This window comes from Macadamia integrifolia, chromosome 11, assembly GCF_013358625.1.
Source record: "Macadamia integrifolia cultivar HAES 741 chromosome 11, SCU_Mint_v3, whole genome shotgun sequence".
Classification (NCBI taxonomy): Eukaryota; Viridiplantae; Streptophyta; class Magnoliopsida; order Proteales; family Proteaceae; genus Macadamia; species Macadamia integrifolia.
Genome location: NC_056567.1, coordinates 3,034,818 through 3,053,844, shown reverse-complemented (window position 1 = coordinate 3,053,844; position 19,027 = coordinate 3,034,818). Strand labels below are relative to the sequence as shown.

General features: G+C 39.7%; 1 protein-coding gene across 2 annotated transcripts; it reads right to left on the bottom strand.

Moving 5' to 3' along the window:
* Positions 1–7,417: 7,417 nt before the first annotated feature.
* LOC122094106 lies at positions 7,418–18,227 on the bottom strand. 2 transcript variants are annotated; one of them, XM_042664782.1, is made up of 8 exons: positions 17,945–18,227; positions 17,731–17,768; positions 16,375–16,495; positions 15,691–16,124; positions 15,276–15,436; positions 15,080–15,192; positions 13,026–14,437; positions 7,418–7,883 (listed from the first exon to the last, which is right to left on the bottom strand). In XM_042664782.1, the coding sequence occupies exons 3-7, from the start codon at positions 16,489–16,491 to the stop codon at positions 13,289–13,291; spliced, it is 1,974 nt and encodes a 657-aa protein (XP_042520716.1). In that variant the 5' UTR covers positions 16,492–16,495; positions 17,731–17,768; positions 17,945–18,227; the 3' UTR covers positions 7,418–7,883; positions 13,026–13,288. The 2 variants fall into 2 exon arrangements, with proteins under 2 accessions (XP_042520716.1, XP_042520717.1); XM_042664783.1 differs by lacking the exon at positions 17,731–17,768.
* Positions 18,228–19,027: the final 800 nt, after the last annotated feature.

Sequence of the window (19,027 nt, the reverse complement as noted above, 5' to 3'; positions counted from 1 at the left end):
TGCTGCCAAATCTGCAACACCAATGGACACACTGCCTCTACCTATCCGTAACGCTTCAATCATGCCTTTCTCGGTACCCCTACCCCTTATGCATATTCATTTAGATCACCATGTTCTTCCTTTTCTTCTTGGTTGCTTGAATCCGGATCTAACAACCATCTTACCGCAGATCTTAGCAACCTTGCTATTAGCCAACCATATTCTGGTCCTGATCAAATTATTGTAGGGAATGGACAAGGTTTGCCAATTACACATACTGGTTTTTCTCAATTTAATTCTTCTTCCAATAACTTTGATGCTTCCAACATTCTTTGTGTTCCCTCTGTGCATCGTAATCTTTTATCCGTGCATCGTTTTGCATTGGAAAATAACATCTACTTTGAATTTCATGCTCATTATTTTCTCATAAAGGATCAACAGGGGAGGACCTTATACAGAGGCCTGAGTGAAAATGGGTTGTATCCTCTGCCGATGTCTCTCTCATCTTCCACATCCTCGGTTGCATTAACAAGCACTCATGCTCCAGCCACTCACTGGCATCACCGGCTAGGACATCCATCATCCAGAGTAGTGGCTACAGTTCTTCGTCAATCTAGTTTTTCTGCTTTAAATAAATCGAATAAATCCAATGTTCTTTGTGATGCTTGTCAGCGCTCAAAGAGCCATCGGCTCCCATTTCAACCTTCTTTTTCTGTTAGCACTATTCCATTAGAGCTTATACATTGTGACTTGTGGGGTGCTACCCCTGAAGTTTCTCATGAAAAATTTCGCTATTATGTGTTGTTTGTTGATGATTTTAGTAGATACACATGGCTTTACCCAATTGCTCTCAAATCTGATGTTCTCTCTATTTTCATGACGTTTAAAACTCATGTTGAAAATTATTTTGGTTGTAAAATCAAGTCTTTACAATCTGATGGGGGTGGTGAATTTCAAAAGTTAGATCCTTTGCTTCGCATACATGGTGTTTCCCATAGGCTTTCATGTCCTCATACTCAAGCGCAGAATGGCGTTGCTGAGAGAAAACACTGACATGTTGTAGAAACTGGCCTTGTATTACTGTTTCATGCCCATTTACCAGCCAAGTTTTGGACATATGCATTCCTTACTGCAGTATATCTTATTAATAGAATGCCAACATCAGCCCTTGGTCACATTAGTCCTCTTGAACGTCTATTTCAGACTTCGCCTGATTATGCTTTTCTTCGTTCATTCGGTTGCTTATGTTACCCTTGGCTCCGGCCATATTCTCGTCACAAACTGGAACCCCACTCCCACCCTTGCATTTTTCTCGATTATTCTCTCACACGTAAGGGTTATAAGTGTTTCGACTCCACTAGCAACAAGTTGTATATCTCTCATCATGTAACCTTTGATGAACACACATTTCCATTTTCTACTCTCACCTTGCCACCTCATTCTTCTCATTTTTTTGATGTGTCTACCTGGTTTCATAATGCTCCACCAGTAATCCTACCATGTTCACCCACTCCTTTCATTTCTGCCTTTGGGCCTTCACTTTCCACATCAGTCCCTGAATCTTCTCCTATTGAGCCGACACATTCTCTATCTGATCCTTCCTATTCTGGGCCGACAACCTCACCTGCAGGCCTGCCCATTTCATCTCATGGCCTATCTTTACCTCTGAATTCTACTTCCTTAGACAATGGGTTGCTTCCCTCACATCCTTCCTCTAATGGGCTCTCCTTAATTCAGCCCATTTGTCATCCATGTCCACCTACAAATGATTTACCAGATCCATCATTAGCACCACATGCTACACCAACTGACCCGTCTTCTTTACCCGCTTCCTCTGTTTTTGAACCGTATACAGTCTCTGATGATGCACCTGATTCCCTCACTTCCATTCATCCAATGGTGACACGTTCTAAGACGGGTAGTCTTCATCCACAAGTACGCCTCAACCTAATGGCTTCCAAGCATCCAATTGCTGATGATGACAAACCGACTTGCTACTCTCAAGCAATGCATTCGGCTCCCTGGTGCTTGGCTATGCAAGAAGAATTTAATGCCTTGTTACATAATGGAACTTGGTCTTTGGTGCCCTTCTCCTCTTGGATGAATGTGGTTGGATGTAAATGGCTTTTCCCCCTTAAACGAAAATCTGATGGCACAATAGAGCATCACAAGGCACGCCTTGTTGCGAAAGAATATCATCAGTGGCCTGGTCTGGATTTCCAAGAGACATTTTGTCCTGTCATCAAACCTGCCACAGTTCGAGTCGTCCTATCTCTTGCTGTCTCCAATTAGTGGCCACTACGTAACTGGATGTTCAAAATGCATTTTGGCATGGAACTCTCCAAGAAATTGTTTACATGATACAGCCACCGGGTTTCATTGACCCATCTAAACCGGACTATGTGTGCCACTTACACAAGTCCCTGTATGGACTTAAGCAAGCACCACTAGCCTGGTACACTCGTCTCAGTACTTTTCTTGTTTCTCATGGCTTCCACTCTTCTCGAACTGATACATCTTTATTTGTCTACCGGAAAAATGGGGTGGTTCTATATTTTCTTGTATATGTTGATGACCTTATAGTTACTGGCAACTTAACAACAACCATTTCAACCCTTATATCGGCTATGTCATTGGAATTTGCTATTAAGGATTTAGGATCCTTGAACTACTTTCTCGGTATTGAGGTTGTGCGTTCATCTTCTGGCCTCTTTCTCAATCAACGGAAGTATGCTTTGGACTTGCTTCATAGTATTGTTATGGATGGTACGAAGCCTATAACAACTCCAATGTCTACTTGTACCTCTCTTACTTCCACTAGTGGCTCTGCCCTGTCTGATGGTAGGGACTATCGTTGTGTTGTCGGCTCCCTTCAATACTTAACAATAACTCGACCGGACTTAAGCTTTGCTGTCAACAGAGTGGCTCAATGTATGCATCGTCCAACCGATGTCCATTGGTTCGCTGTAAAAAGGATCTTATACTATGTTAAACATTCCCTTGGGGATGGTCTTTGGTTTCGCAACTCTTCTACCGTCTCTCTTACTGCCTATTTAGATGCTGATTGGGCGGGTTGTTGTGATGATCGCTGCTCCACAATCGGATATAGTGTTTTTCTTGGTTCTCACTTGGTATCCTGGTGCTCACGTAAACAAAAGACGGTATCTCGATCATCCACCGAAGCTAAGTATCGGGCCGTTGCTGCTGTTGCTACTGAGCTTGTTTGGTTACGTTCCTTGCTCACTGAGCTCGGGGTTTACCTTGCTACTCCACCGGTAATCTGGTGTGACAATATCGGTGCTACTTATTTGACAGCAAATCCTATTTTCCATTCTCGCACCAAACATATTGAAATAGACTTCCACTTTGTGCGAGAGATGGTTGCGTCTCATCAACTTTCTGTTCGCTATGTTTCTACGGTAGATCAAATTGTTGAAGTCTTGACTAAGAGTCTTTCCAGTGCTCGATTTCATCCTCTACGCGGCAAACTCACCGTTGGCTCACCGTCGGTTTTTTTGAGGGGTCCTGATAGAGATAAGCCACCTTAGGCTATCATCTCCCCATGTGCACAGTTAAAGATTCAGTTATAGTCCACGTGGTCAGTTAGAGTCACTCAGAGTCTATTATTCTAATGTCATTCCTTTATAAGAAATGTATAAATATGTATTCTACAATCTGTAAGAAATGAGAAGAAGAAATGAGAAGATATTTTATTTCTTCACAGGTGGCCTTACCACATATGTTGGTTTAAAACGACGAAAAGTACTTATTGACCCAATCAGCTTTAAGTGTAGGCAGTAAGCAAAGACTGCAGATCATATCATTCTTGATTGTGAATTTTTCATGGCAGTTTGGTTTGGATCACACTTGTCATATGTCCCTCCTTATGAGAATCCTCAACTTCCTCAAGCAATTCAGAATTGAGGGGAGGTGTTTGCTCAAGATAAGCAGGCTGGAAATGACACTACAGGCCTTGCATCATTTATTTGCTGGAATTTATGGGAAGCTCGTAATGACATCATCTTCAACGGTCAAGTTTGGACTCTGACTGATATTATTAATCGAGCTGAAATAGAATTTCAGGAATTCACATCCTTGAATTCAAATACAACGAGAGCCTCTCCTCATCCTGCTATTACCCCTGAGTCCAAATGTTGGACCCCTCCTCCACCCTCTTTTACAAACTTGAACTCAGATGCGTCCTAACAAAAAGGTAAGAGTGGGATTGACTATGTTATCCGTAACACCCAAGGCCAAGTAATAGCAGCAGTCTCTGAAACTCTTCCCTTTCCATCAACACTCCAAGGTGAAGCTTTTGCCCTCTAAGTAGGTTTACTACAATGCATTTCTGAAGGGGTTGATAGTGTTTAGGCTGAGTCAAAAAATCTTGAGTTGATTAATTTATTGATTTAGAAGCAGCAAGTGTCAATTGAGATTCTTTCTATTGTCCAAGACCTTATACATATTGCATCTTATTTTGTATCATGTGAATTTCATCATATCACTAGGGAGAATAACAGCGTGGCTAACTCCCTAGCTCGAAGGGCTGTGTCCTATGCGTGTAGGACTGAATGGCCTAGTTCCACTCCTTGGCTGTTGGAGATATGTAACTCTAACACCTTGTGTTTTTCACACCTCAATAGATGATCAGTTATATATATTATTGTTTTTTATTATTATTGTTGATGTAGTTTCCGGCTCAATTCAGACCTACAGGACACAAATTAGAAACTGGCCTAGAGGGAACTTCGGGGTGGAGTTTCTGATGCCTAAGTCAAGTCTCAAATAGGCCTAGAGTTTTGAGTGTGTTAATAGTCTTACCCCTGAAATCCGTTAAGTGTCCTTTATATTAAGGTCAGTTGGCTCCCTCTATTGGCTAGCTGGGTGCTTTCCTTGCTGATGTGGACCTTCTTGCTACTAGTGGGCTGATCACCATCTAGGCCGAGGTGGCAGATTGTGTAACGATTAACTTAAATATGGTCAGCCCATGGTAAGATAATTGTCTAGTCTATCATTGGTTAAGTTTGTTTGTTATGATTAGGACTAGAAAACGGTTATGAATGTCACTATTCTATAATCAAGCATAGGATCTAGGTCCCACATGGATGAGCACCACACATGGGCCAGGGTGTATGGCTTACTTAGGAAGGCTATAACTCCTTATGAAATAAGAGGTCGGTCTCATCAGAGATGACCATGTGTGGTCGAGGTGTTCTCGAGTGTGGATAAGATGTGTCTTGAGGTCAAGGTAATGGGCATCGACTAGGGTCTTTACCGATTGACACCCATTATATCTTATTTGCCAGGGCCACGGCCACGGCCAAGGTATTGAGAACTGATTAAGACTATCATTGTTTGGTGTTATAATGGTATATCAATTATTATTAATGAGAAAGGAATTGGATGGAGGAATCCATTCCTAACCTTATGCCAAAACTGATTTCTTCTACAAAAAACAAAAAAAAAATACCTAACACCACCCTATAGTGTAACGTTGCTACCAACGGCTAGTGGATCCTCATCAGACCCTGACCCTATTCTGGTATTCCTTATGGCATGAATTCCAATCTAAATCTGACTAAAATGGTTAAAAATTAAAAAAACTCTAGATTTTATCACACTTCAAAGAATCTTTTCTTATGACCTTTTGACCAAAAATTAGTGGAAAGCAATAGAAATCATCCACTCTGATACCATCTGTAGGAAATGGAAAGAAACCTAATACCCATTTTAATGTGAAAAATAAAAATTGATGGCCCACCTCCTTAGGACCACAGTATCCTACCATTGTTTGCAACTAGAATCTCTCTTCTTCACGTATTGATTGTGAATTGAACTCCTTAAGGTCTTCTCCTTGGTTGATGCAAGACGTCTATGGTATATTTTCATAACAGCCTTTAGGGACTCTCACTTAGCAAAATCCTCTACCAACCTTACTCAAGACCTTCTCACTCCTATCTTATCCCAAGCCAGAATCATACAATGGGGCATACTCTAAAACCGATGGGATGAGGGGACTTAGGTTTCCAACTTAAGGTATAACTCTCGTAACCCTCATCAAGACAATTAAGGAAATGATTACAAGTTATCACCCATTTGCAAATCAAATGGTTGTGTTGACATGGCAACCAAGACCACCTCAACTTGCAAAGAGGACACTAACTATTAATTTAGAATCCTCTCTCGTCTAGTAGGCCCCGATGGAATACTTTATCCAATAGAAGTTTCTAAAGAAAAACTCATTTGAAGAGCAGTTCTTACTCCTCAGATGGCAGATGGGGATTGATTTAAGGTCTACCGATGGTATGTTAAAGATGGAATAAATGGCCATTTGTAGGTTCGAGAGCACATCCTCTGCAGCGAGCGGTGAGGTGTGATGAGCATCTAATGGGTAAGAACATCTGGGCATGTGCCCCAAGGTACTCCCAGCCATCTGATGCTCACTGCACTGGTGCAGTGACTATAGACGATTTTCACACCTAAAGTTAAAGCATTGGGTAGTAGAGTGAATGGAGTTGAAGATTGTGAGAAACCAAAAATCCAAGGATGGATCCATGGATTGAGGCTCCTAACATGACTAACCTTAATAATGAATCCTTTTAGAAGGAGCTCCTTAGAGACCATGTATTTCCAAACGCTAAGGCGCATTTGTAGGACAATTCGCACGAAAAAAGGTCATATGATGACGAGAAAATTTGATCTTCATAAATCTTCCCCAAAGAGGTAATCGGATAGAGAAGAAAGAGAACCCCATGCCCCCAATATCAAGTGGCCCTATGGCCATGCACTGAATAAATGCCCATTCACCGTGATCTTAGGAAAACTCGGTCCCAAAATAAAAAAGATGTCTGAACATGAGATCTGCACAAAACTCTATAATAATGGTTTGGAGGTCTGTCCTGCATCTCTCATGAGTTGCTGCACTCTGTGATTCACATTGTTCTTTAAAGCCTTAACCTGAAACCTTCCCATAGGATATCTCATATGGCAGAAGTTCGGGTTTGGATCAGCTCCCCACATGGGGAAGAGCAGGACAATCACCACCCTCCATGGGTTGTGGGACCCAATTCTGGCGTTCAGGACCCATACCCCATGGAGGGTGTGAGATCTATCCGCACCTGTCCCCATGTGGGGAGCTGATCCAGACTCGAAGTTCCATTAGATTCGTGCGGTTTGGACTTGATGGCTACAGTAACCACTCACTACCACCAACAGATAATGAAGCCGGTGTAGCTCATCCATGTATCTTCAAAGTCAGAAACAAGAAGGGTTAAAAGAAACAATGGCTCTTTAATTACAGGCTTCTGTAGTTAACTTCGGATCCGCCAGTATCAATTGAAGCTTCTGCAATGTGGTGAGCAAGCCATCCGGAAACTTCAACCAGGACTCAAGAGTGAGAATATGATCGCATGTTCCAGCATTTGTGTTGATCAAATGAGAGAGGAAGCTATAACCATGCATATATTGACTAAAGCAAAAACCCAACTTCCAAGTTTCAAATTGCGGCTATTGTTTGAACCGATATAAGAGCAAAACAAAGATGTATACCAAGTGCAGGATCTCAATTGTTAGAATCATTCGCTCAGCAAAGCACCTCTCCCCAACGCTGCTTGAAACAGTCCAATAGAACAAAATGCAAAGTTCAGAACCACCTTACCGACCTCTTCTTTATCCAAATGGAGCATAGATCAACCTTGAACAAGAAGTTCAAAGAAAGATGCATCCTTTAGTAAGCGACAAGCTTTAGACCTTTGGTTTCGCTCCTTTGGCCATAATACAGACTGGAGAAAGATCTATTTTCAAGCTTCAGCTATTGCTGCTTGAACTTGTAACATAAGGATGATGTACATCAAATAATTTTCTTAGCACAGTACTGCCTTTCCTCCGCACCTCTTAAAACAGTCCTGCCAACAATAGAAAATGCAAGGATCAGAACTTAATCACATATACTTTACGCAAGATTCTGGGTTTAAAAAATGGATCTTCTTAATATATATATATATATATATATATATCAAATAAAGACAGCTCTAGGACAACCATTAACCTTTTCTTGGATTTCCAAGTAATTAAACATTACGGTTCATTACTAGTCATGTCCAAATTATAAATTATAAAAATAACAAACATCCGAAGAATGCACAACTCAACCCACCTAAGTCTTATGCTAACTAAATGGGGTAGACTGATCCCATTACACCATTGAACGATATTCAAAGTCAATACTGTTGTCAATCGCTAATCAATAAACATCTTCTCACTTCTCCCAAAGTCATTTTAGGTTCTGCCTCTCACTCTACCGGCTTCTCCAAGATGGATCAAATCACTCATTCTTATGGGTGCCTTCAAAGGCCTTTGTTACACACACACACACACACACACACACACATACATACACATGGCTCATAAAAACAGTTGTGGGATTAATATTCTATTTATGACCATGTAGCTAGGATTGAGATATGAATTGGGTGCTGGATATGCATTGTTGGAATCCATTAAGTATAACCGCAACAATGTCCAGATACATCTGAGTATCTGGTCCTAGAATTGGCATCTGCAGAGTCTGAACCTTTATATAAAGGCAAACCGAACTTGGAAATAGATTTAAAAGTACTACCATATATTTTAATGCTAGTCAGCTACTAGAGGGTGAGATTCCGGCCAGTTGATTTACTACTCCAAAGGTAATAAATGAACCTCTTTGTTACCAAACTCAGCTGCATTCATGGTTAACCATGTGCCACATAGACCAATAAATTCATACGAGAGGAGTAATATGGAGCAAAATTGGAGGGGAGTACAAGTGGGAGGCTGAAGATGATATGGGATAAAATCACAGAAGAAAAAAAGTACATAACAGAGTGGAATGACAGAACAGGTTCAATGAAGAGCAAGAGCAACCTAGTGCATAAGGCTTCCACTACTGCAGGGTCTAGGAGGGGTAAATGTACAGTCTTACTGCAGGGTCTAGGAGGGGTAAATGTACAGTCTTACCCCCTGCTTCATAGAAGAGGCTGTTTTCAAGTTTTGAACCTGTGACCAACATGTTGCAATAGTGCAACCTAACCGTTGCACCACAGGCTCGCCCAAATAGTTGACACAAATCTAGTTTGGTAGTACTTTTTGTTGTCTTTATAAGTAGCTACTTGAGAAACTTATGTGCTCAAGCTCTGCCCATTTGATAAGTTCTGCAAAAAGGTGTTAAAAAGGGGATCAAGTAAACAGAATCATAAAAGAAAGAATACGAAAGTAAATTACCATCTCTTTTTTTTTTTTTTTGGGTACAAATATAAAAATTATACAACACCTACTCAGCCTTATCCCAACTAAATGGGAGTCAGGTACATGGATCCGTGCCCTCCAATCAGCTCTATTTGACGTCATACTTGATACAAGGCCTAAGCTATGCATGTCTTTCCTCACCACTTCTCCTAAGGCGATTTTAACTCTTTTAGGTCCTTCAATTTGAATCAAATCAATCCTTCGTACTGGAACATCGAAAGGCCTCCGTTGAACATGGCCATTGAAATAATATCAAGTACTAATCAATCAACAATCACGAGAAAGAAGAAGAAGAGGAATTGAGACTGCTAGAGTTCACTGGATTGTGTTTAGCAGTCTCCTCTCTTCCTTTATTTATAATCTTAGAAACTTACAAAAAATTGGAAGCAAATTCAAACTAAATACATGCCACCTACTATAGGCACCCATGTGCACCTATGTTACCCTTTGTACCCCCACCATACAAAGGGTCCATACCACTTGTTTATCACTCCCCATCAAGCTGGAGCATACAGATTACCTATGCGTAGCTTGGAACACCGTTTCTTAAAACCAGGACCAAACAAGGGTTTTGTAAACATATCGCCAAGTTGGTCAACCGAATCAACAAACAGAGTGGAAATCAACTTCTTCATAACAGCATCAACGCACAAAGTGACAGTCCACTTCAATGTGCTTGATTCTCTCATGAAACATGGAATTACTTGCAATATAAATGGCAGCCTGATTATCACAAAACATCTTCATAGGCTAAGCAATTGGAAACCATAACTCATGAAGTAATGACTTTACCCACATCAACTCGGCTGTAGTATGAGCTATAACTCAATACTCAGCTTTGCACTGGACCTTGCAACTGTAATCTGTTTCTTACTCTGCCAAGTGATGAGATTACCACCCACAGATGTGCGATATCCGGTGGTTGATCTCCTGTCATCACCAACTCCTGCCCAGTCAGAATCAAAGAAGCCTACCAAATCAATTCTCTAATGGGGACGATAAATGTAAAGTGGTCGGACCTTTTGTACTGTGGGGGTAACAAAGGGTACATGGTTACAAATGGATGTCTATGGTAGAGGTGGCTTGAAAATCCACATAGGTGGTTTATGGCAGGTGGCTTGGATGATAAAGTTCACATGGTAGGTGGCTTATCGCAGGAGGTTTGTATTCAATTTGAATTTGCTTCCTATTTTTTGTGCTAAAATTATAAATAAAGGAAAGGGGGTAGACTGCTAGACACAACAGTGACCTCTAGTAGTCTTGATTCCTCTTGTGATTGTGGGTAGATTAGTATTTGACATTATTTCATGGTATCAAAGCACTAATTAAACCAGTAGTTGATCATCTTCAATACTGGTTTGATTGGCCTATTCAGTTATACTATACTCTCAGTTCTGGCTGCAGCAGCCCATGCTGCCTACCTGCTACTGTTCATTGCCCTAAGTTTGTGATGATTTAAGGATAAACTAGTGTCTATTATCATCTGTCTATGCTGTCTACAAGGATTGTTGATTGAAGACATCATCTTTAATGTCTACATCTACCATGGTTTCCAGATCTGGATTTTTAATAAGTTATTAATATTTGATGGTATTCTCAATCCAACCATCTGATTGCACTGAGTTTTTGAAGGATTATTGAAGACCCCCTAAAGTGAACTCGACCCAACTTTTACCCTTTTTTTTACTGGCCTGATTTTTCTGAGATTGGAAATCTCCTACTGGCTACTGCCTTGCAGATCCCTTGTTTTCTAGTCTCTCAGACTTGCTGCTACATTCTTTGACTGGGTAAATCTTGCTGTTGTTACTACATTATTGTTACTCTACCCGCTGCTGTAACCTTTTTCTTTTTCTTTTTTGTTAGGTAGTCAGCGGAAGCAGATAACAGCCAGCTTGAACTCGAGACCTCCTGTGAGCATGGGCTTTTTGCGCACCACAGCTCACCAACTACACTAGGAAGTTGTTTGCTGCTGTTATTTTACTAGAACTGGTGGATTACAATTTTCTGTTCTAGTGGTTGAACCGAAAGCACCCAATGACAATGTTCAGGTTCAGATTACTACTACTAATTTCCTTAAGAGTTTCTGACTATCGTATGTGGGCCCAAGCTGTACAGGCCTATATTTATGTGAAAGAAAAACTAAAGTACATCACAGATGATCCTCCCACTGTTGATCCCAAAGATCCTACTGCCATTACTGGTTATGATTATTGGATGCATGAGAACTCCACTATTAAAATGTTGCTGTGGAACAGTGTTTAACCCTCCATTGCTGCTATTGTCATTGTTGCACACTCTCACCAAAGATGTTTGGGAAGATCTACAAGAGAGTTTTTCATAGGAAAAAAATATTTCCCGAACTTATGATTTCTACGAAAAGATATTTAATTTCAAATAGGGAGACAAATCACTCAATGAGTACTTCAATATGTATAAAGGAATTTTTGAAGAGCCTTAGATACATGAACTTCTTACCATAAGCCACAAATTGTGGACTTTCAAGCCACCTACCATAGACACCCATGTGCCCTTTGTACATTCCCACAGTACAAAAGGTCCATACCACTTGCTTAACAACCATGCCACCTCAAACGAATTTTTCATAGCTTATCATGTCTTGGAGCTACTCCTAAACCAGCTCTAATATGATCATTCCTTACTTTATCCTTCCTAGTTTTACGACTCATCCATCTCAACATCCTCATTTCCAACACACTGAGTTTGTCTATATGATACTTTATTGTCCAACATTTGGGACCATACATCATAGTCAATCGTATGATTATCCTACAAAATTTTCCTTTAAGCTTTAAAGGAATACATCGATTACAAAACACTCCAAATGCACCTCTCCACTTCATCCATCATATTTTAATTTTTTGTGAAACATCATCCTCTATATCTCCTTCTTTATTTATGATCAAGTCCAGATACCTAAAATAATCACTTCATGGAACCTCCCTCTCATCAATTTTCACCACCTCATTATCTGTCCTCGTGTAACTAAAGTTACACACCAACACCATATAATCCATCTTCATTCTATTTATCTCTTAAAACCTTATGGTTCTAGGGTGATCACCATAACTCCAAATTGGCATTAATCCCTGCATTTGTCTCATACACCAAAACAATATCAAGTGTTTTGAGTCAAGAAACAGCTTCTCCGTGAAGCTGCGTACATTATGACCCTCCTCAGATCTCGTGGTGGCGAGAGCCTCGTGCACTGGGTATGCCCTTTTTCTGACGTTCGTTAATCAATTTATAATCTGTTGATGTTCTTTAATCAATCTATAATCTACTTAATAGGTTCCCAAGGCCTGGTAGAATATATACGAAAAATTTGTGTCGGTTGATGTTCTTTAATAGATCTATAATTTACGTAACATGTTCTCAAGGGCAAGAAAAAGCTTGCAGCCCTCCAAGAAAGATTGAGGATGAGTTGCAAAGCATACAATTATCTTCACATCATCATAAAGAGACCTTAGCTGTTATAAGGCAAAAGATTTTGGATCATACAGAAACTGATATCAAAGATAAAGCAATGAGAACATATCAGGACCCATGTATTACTGTGAAAAAATCAAACCACAACACCAAACAACAGGGGAACGTGTTCATCAAAGCATATAACATCAATTCAGCTTCTTGTACTGAGATAGATATTCAGATATGCTAGGAATATTATGAGAGGATTTGCAGAAGGATGACAAACTCCAGCTCTGATTTGCAAGATCGAGAGTTGATAGATAGAGAGATACCTGCCAGTTATTTGAGCTCTAATCGATCGTGGTAAACCTTGGCTTTCCTTTCATGCCTCAAATCCCAGAATTTATTGTCTGTTCCTTCACTTTGTTATTTTTCAAATAAAAATAATCAATCCCAATTCATCCCACAGTGATATGAGAAACAAAAAGGCATACTCAAGCATGTTAACCATTAAATAGAAATCGCCAACTGACATCACAAAATCACTGTAGGAGACTAATACTAGATAAAGCCATCAACCACCAATTTCTTGCCGTTATCTATGTGTATTTGGCCTGATCTGATCATGGTAAATGTAATTTTGATCTCCAGAACCAGAAGGCATAGTTCCTACACTTGATAGCCTTTGAATTCCATCACCATAGACAGAAGGTGTTTTCAGGACCAAATCTGCATATGAAGGATAGGTGTATCTACTGGATGCAGGTATTCCCCTGCTGCTCATATCCATATAACTATCAAGATATGACTTTTGAGTAGAACTACTTAACCCGCTCTCCATGTAAGGGCTGGCAGTGTATATATCTCCAGAAGCAGCACCTCCAACTCCCATGTTGGGAGAATACCTGGTCAAACTTAGATGAGAATCAGGAAAGGGCCCCAACAAACTGATCTGGGAATGATGAGCAGTATTTTCGAATTTCAAGTCAGTTGGTACTCTGAATAGCCCCGCACATCCAACAGGAATCTCCATGGCATCCCAATCCTTATTCGCTGGAAACGGGGCATCTTTTGCTCCCACAATAGGCCCTCCTAGGCTTGATAATGGCAATCTATCAAGTTTTTGTTTCAGAGATGACTTTGCATGTTGCAAGGCCTCCAATACACCATGCAAGCCATCTTTTGTTTCATGCAACGACACCAGTTGGGTTTTGTTCTGCTCTACCGATGATTCTCCTTCACAAAAATTCTCACACACGTGACAAGATGATTTCTGCTGAGGACGATGCTCAGAGGACACAAAAAAAGGTTGATGAAGAGATTTGTCCAACAACTCTAGCTTTTCCTTCCCCCTGGTATTAGTTTCTGTTTTCAATTGGCTTGAAAAATAGGAACTAGTCGAGACTTCATTAACCATTCCGCTGCTGCAGCTGCTGTGCTGTTGAACCGGCAGGCAACCCATTTCAGCATGCACTGTAGGAACAACTCCATCGGAAGGGTGTTTGTCTACTTTATCTTCATCATGACAAACATATTCTTCCACTGACCTCACTCCATGGTCATGAGACGGAATTGTGTAAGCTGGTTCAACAGTTTCTGCCCTGATCTCATCCTTTTCTTCAGTGACATCAGACTGATCCCCAGGTTCACATAAATCCTGCATGTTCCGAGGATCAACAGTTTCTGCCCTGATCTCATCCCTTTCTTCAGTGATATCAGACTGATTCCCAGGTTCACATGAATCCTGTATGCTCCATGGTCAATAGGAAAAGATGTTAACTACTAGTAACAAGATTTAAAATGGAGGGGTCGATTACAAACTAAGGATAAAAGTCCAAAGAAATAGACCACTTTACAATGGTGCAGATCTGACAATAAATATGGATAAAACAAATAGGGAAAATCTAGATGTCACTATACCTAGTGAAATGATAGTACATGGGTACATCCTTGTGAGTGAGGTCCCGGCTAACTTCTCATTGGTACAATTTCAGATTAAAACAATAGAAGCAGCAGCTAAAATTACAAAAGATGCATTTTGTAATTTATATTCCTTTCCACTTTACGCCAATTTGGAAATTTGACTAAACATTTTGATCAGAGTTTGAGCCACTTTCCTTACTTAATTTGGGCTAAAATTTGACCTTTGAGATGTATGTGAGGTCCTCTATCACATGACCGATAATAAGACAGGAAACACAGAACCACTAGTTTATGTTGTTCAATGCATCCTGCAAACATTATTAAGGACTGAGAGTTCATTGTTTGAAAAAGGTATGCTTTTCCAACAGATGTAACTTATGCTTCTTTCAACAAAGGGATTACCGAAACAAACATTAAAACATATGAATGTGTTAAAAGTTCAAAGGATGTTGAAGAAGCAGACCGGAGTACAGCTGTTATCTTCTCTAAACTTCTCTTCCCACTCTCTCTGAGCATTTTCTTCTGCTTCATATCGAACAATGAGCTGGGCTTGATGTTCTAGTGCCCTTTCCATATCTGCATTTCACCCAATTTCATTGGCATAAAGGCCATTATCATTCAATTTTATTGATATTCTTCAATAGAAAATGGGACGATACCTTCGAGAAACACTTTTTCTTCCTTAGTTTTAGATCTTTCTTCTGTGGTCTCCATTGAATCATCTTTAGAGCCATTGGAAGTGTCTCTTGACATGATAGATTCTCCATTTCCTTGTGTGCCATGCTGGAAAGATTCACCTCTCCCTTCATCAGCTCCTGATCTGACATCAGCATTAGATAATGCATGAGACTTTGCAAGTGATGGCAGTAGCACTTATCTATAAGAACTCATGCATTGGGAGGGTCTTTGGGAGATTTCTTGGATTTATGAAACTTCAGTCACACAAGACATTGAAAAAAAATTCAAACACATGGTGCACATGCAACTGTAAAAGCGACTTTAACATATTTGCTCAGAAAAAAATAAAATAAAATAAACAAAGGTCAAGCACAGGGAAAGAATTAAGAACCTGACCTTATTTCTTTTCGTTTTAGCTGGCGGCATGACTTGCCCAAATTTCTTCTGGAAGAAGATCTAATCTTGGAATTGAAACTGCTGCTCCTCCTGCTCTGATCCATGTATTCCGACTTGAAAGAAGTTGGACTCTCTGTGCATTTTTTCCAAGATAAACTTCTACCAGTTACAGGAGAACTTCTTGGCTCTGAACCAGAAAACTCCAATGTGTTCATCCTTGCGTTCGAAGTCACAAAGCTTTGCTCTTTCTTTGCAGGTTCAGTACCCTCCTTAGATTCACAGAGGGACCCTTCTTGATCAGAGCTAGAATCATATGTCTCAGAGAAGTCACTGAGCCTATGGTTTCCCAAAATTGCTAGAACCTCAGCAGTTGCTTTCTCAGCTTTGTTTCTTTGAAGAGTCACAGCTTTTAGTTGTTCCTCCAGTGCCACCACCTATATTAGTCTCAGGGAAAAAAAAAAAGGAACATATATTATTTGAGGATAAAAAATTGAGTATTAAAAGGCAATCCATCATTATAACACTAAGAAGCTTCTACTAACAGAAAACAACACCAAAAAAAAAATTAATAAACAAATAAAAAGAATAACTGAAAAAGTCAAGAATATGCCAAAAACGGATCCCAATTTCAGATTGAAAGAGAAATAGTTCACAAAAAAAAGGAAGAGAGGAAATAAAACAAACCCTTTCAGCCAGTTCATCAGCTCTTTGTCTTGCACTTTTTGAGACAGATCTTTCAGCGAGCAACCGAGCACGAAGAAAATCAATCGTCATTTTAGCAGAGTCCTCCATTTCAGTCATCTTTCTGGGGAGTACGAACCAAATGATTTAGTTTCTCTCCAAAACAAAAATGCTTAATTGTAGTTCTCACAAATGATGAACTCCATTACAGCTGTGCTGAGAAAGACACTAAATAAATCCAATGCGAAAAATATGTCCACCTATGATTTGTAGGGCAGGACACAGCTATGCATTGTTGGATACTGCTGTGCCTCTTAGTAATACTTCGATGTCTCTTTGTGTCCTAATTTCTTGTGGGTTGTTTCCTTTGGCTTACTTTGCGTTGAATGCATTATAATACAACTTTACAACATGGTTCAAGTAAGCGGAATCAGCAACGGGATCACCTCTGATGATACTGATTCCAATCCAGCCAGAATTGACTGGAATCGGCTATAATCGCCTGAAACCTAGAAAAAAGCCTGGAATCGGCTGAGTCAAATCATCTAGAATTGGAATTGGCCCATTCCACCGATCTGCTCCTGATTACTAAAACCACACACACACATACACATGCCTGCTTTTTCACCTATAATGTTATCTGATACAAAGATACAACAGAATAGAATACATTTTTTTGGGTCAGCTAACAGAAAAGAATATTATTCCTTCCTCAATCTAACCATCAATCAGTCCCAATAAGGGCTCCTTTTACTTCTGACTTCTGAGTATTATCCTGGGACGACCTAGTTCAGAGATCAAGAATAACTGATCAAATAAATTTACAGAAACACATCTCCATTTCTGAATTTTGGAGGGTTGCATCTCCAACACTCTCAGACGCTCATGTCCTCTACAGATCATAATAGCTGATATTGGATCCATTAAGTAAAGCTCCAAGATCTCCAACTTATCCAGGGTTAGTGAACTCTCAAAAACTAGGAGGAAATCTAAAAGCAACCATGGTTAACTGTAAAAATCAGAGTAACAGAATCTTCAAAATATGAGTGCAACCAAAGACACCTTAATTCACTCGTTTAAAGCAACTTGCATTACTGTGATATATACAACCTAGAGGATAATGTAGAAGTTTCTCAACCGAAACCCAAGCTGACATACAATACAGAACCCTTATTCATACATCCGAGCTGAGCCAAATTCCAAAAATCAAAGAGTCAGAACTCAGACATCTACAAAGGTCGTGAATATATAATTCCCAGCCTCAAATCCAGTGAATTTCTCCACACAAGACCATAGGCACAAACAATTAAAAAGAAGAAACAAATAAGAAAGGCAAGCAAAACACGTAAGGCTCCTTACTTCTGATCCTGCTTATTCGGATCTTCATTCTGCGAGTTCTGCATTATAAGAAGAAAAGTCAAACCAATTCGACAAAACCCCAGCTAAAAAGCTCAGATTTTACTACTTCTAGCGCCAAATCACTTCGAAATTTCCTGTATCTAAGCATCCCAAAACCAATCCGACAAAACCCCAGCTATAAGAAGAAACAAACATAAAGAGAAACAAAACTGACCTCCAAAGATAATTGATCAACTACTACTCCATTTCAAACCCTCGCTGAGAAGAAGAAGAAGAAGAAGAGGAAGACAAGAAGGGGCTAATGGGTTGGTGGCCTCAGGAATGGACTCTGCAATTTCATTTTCGTTGATCATTTTAAGTCTGAACATGAAATTTAAAAAGGATCTTTCCTTAATAAGGATGTCATTCAAGCATCATAAACATATATTAATAAATATGTGATTCAGTGAAAGCTAAGGAAAGGGTTCATTATCGATTATCTCTTTTTCTTTTTCGTTTTTTGGTAAAGATTATCGATTATCTAACCAGAGTAATGATGCCAGACTGGCCAGAAATGGTCAAATAGAAAGGGAGAACACCCTTGGTGACGTGGATGACACCTCTCAGACCTTCCCAATGAAGCCATCAAAGGGTGTATTTCTTATCCTGACCATTAAAAAAAAAAAAAAAAAAACAAATTGCTGGCCCACTCACTGAGGTTACTCCCCTGCCGTTTAACGGTGTTAATTCTAAAGTTGAAATGATTATTTTACCTTTTTAACTAAAATACAAATAATTCAATTTAAACTAACCTAGCCCTTCTATCGTGATGGAATATCGACCGTCGGACTCATGGTATATGTTCAATCCTCTGACAAAGCTTCTTTGATCAGTTCATCTGGTTATGTATATCATTTGGGTCTTTAGTTCTGTTTGATCGAATCTTCCATCGATCGTGGGAATACTAAACACTGGGGAAGTTTTTGAATAGGAAAACTAGAAAGTCAACTAATGTCTCCATCTAAGAAAAATATCTCCAAAGTCTGAACTGCAAGTTCACACAAACCACAAAAGGAGGAGGTTTTGCTTCACCCGGGAAGAAAGGTTATTTTTTTTTCTTGAATATCGTTTATTGTCGTCAGGGGTTAACAATGGTTGTTGGGGTGTTGTAAATCATCGCCATTGATTGCCAGAGAGAATTAATGCTATAGTGAATTTGTTCTTCATTTTGGGGAAGAAGAAAAAGGAAAGGATAAGAGCGATTTGGTCTGAGAGTATATTAGGTATTTCACATATTATGCAAGTATTTTAGTATTTA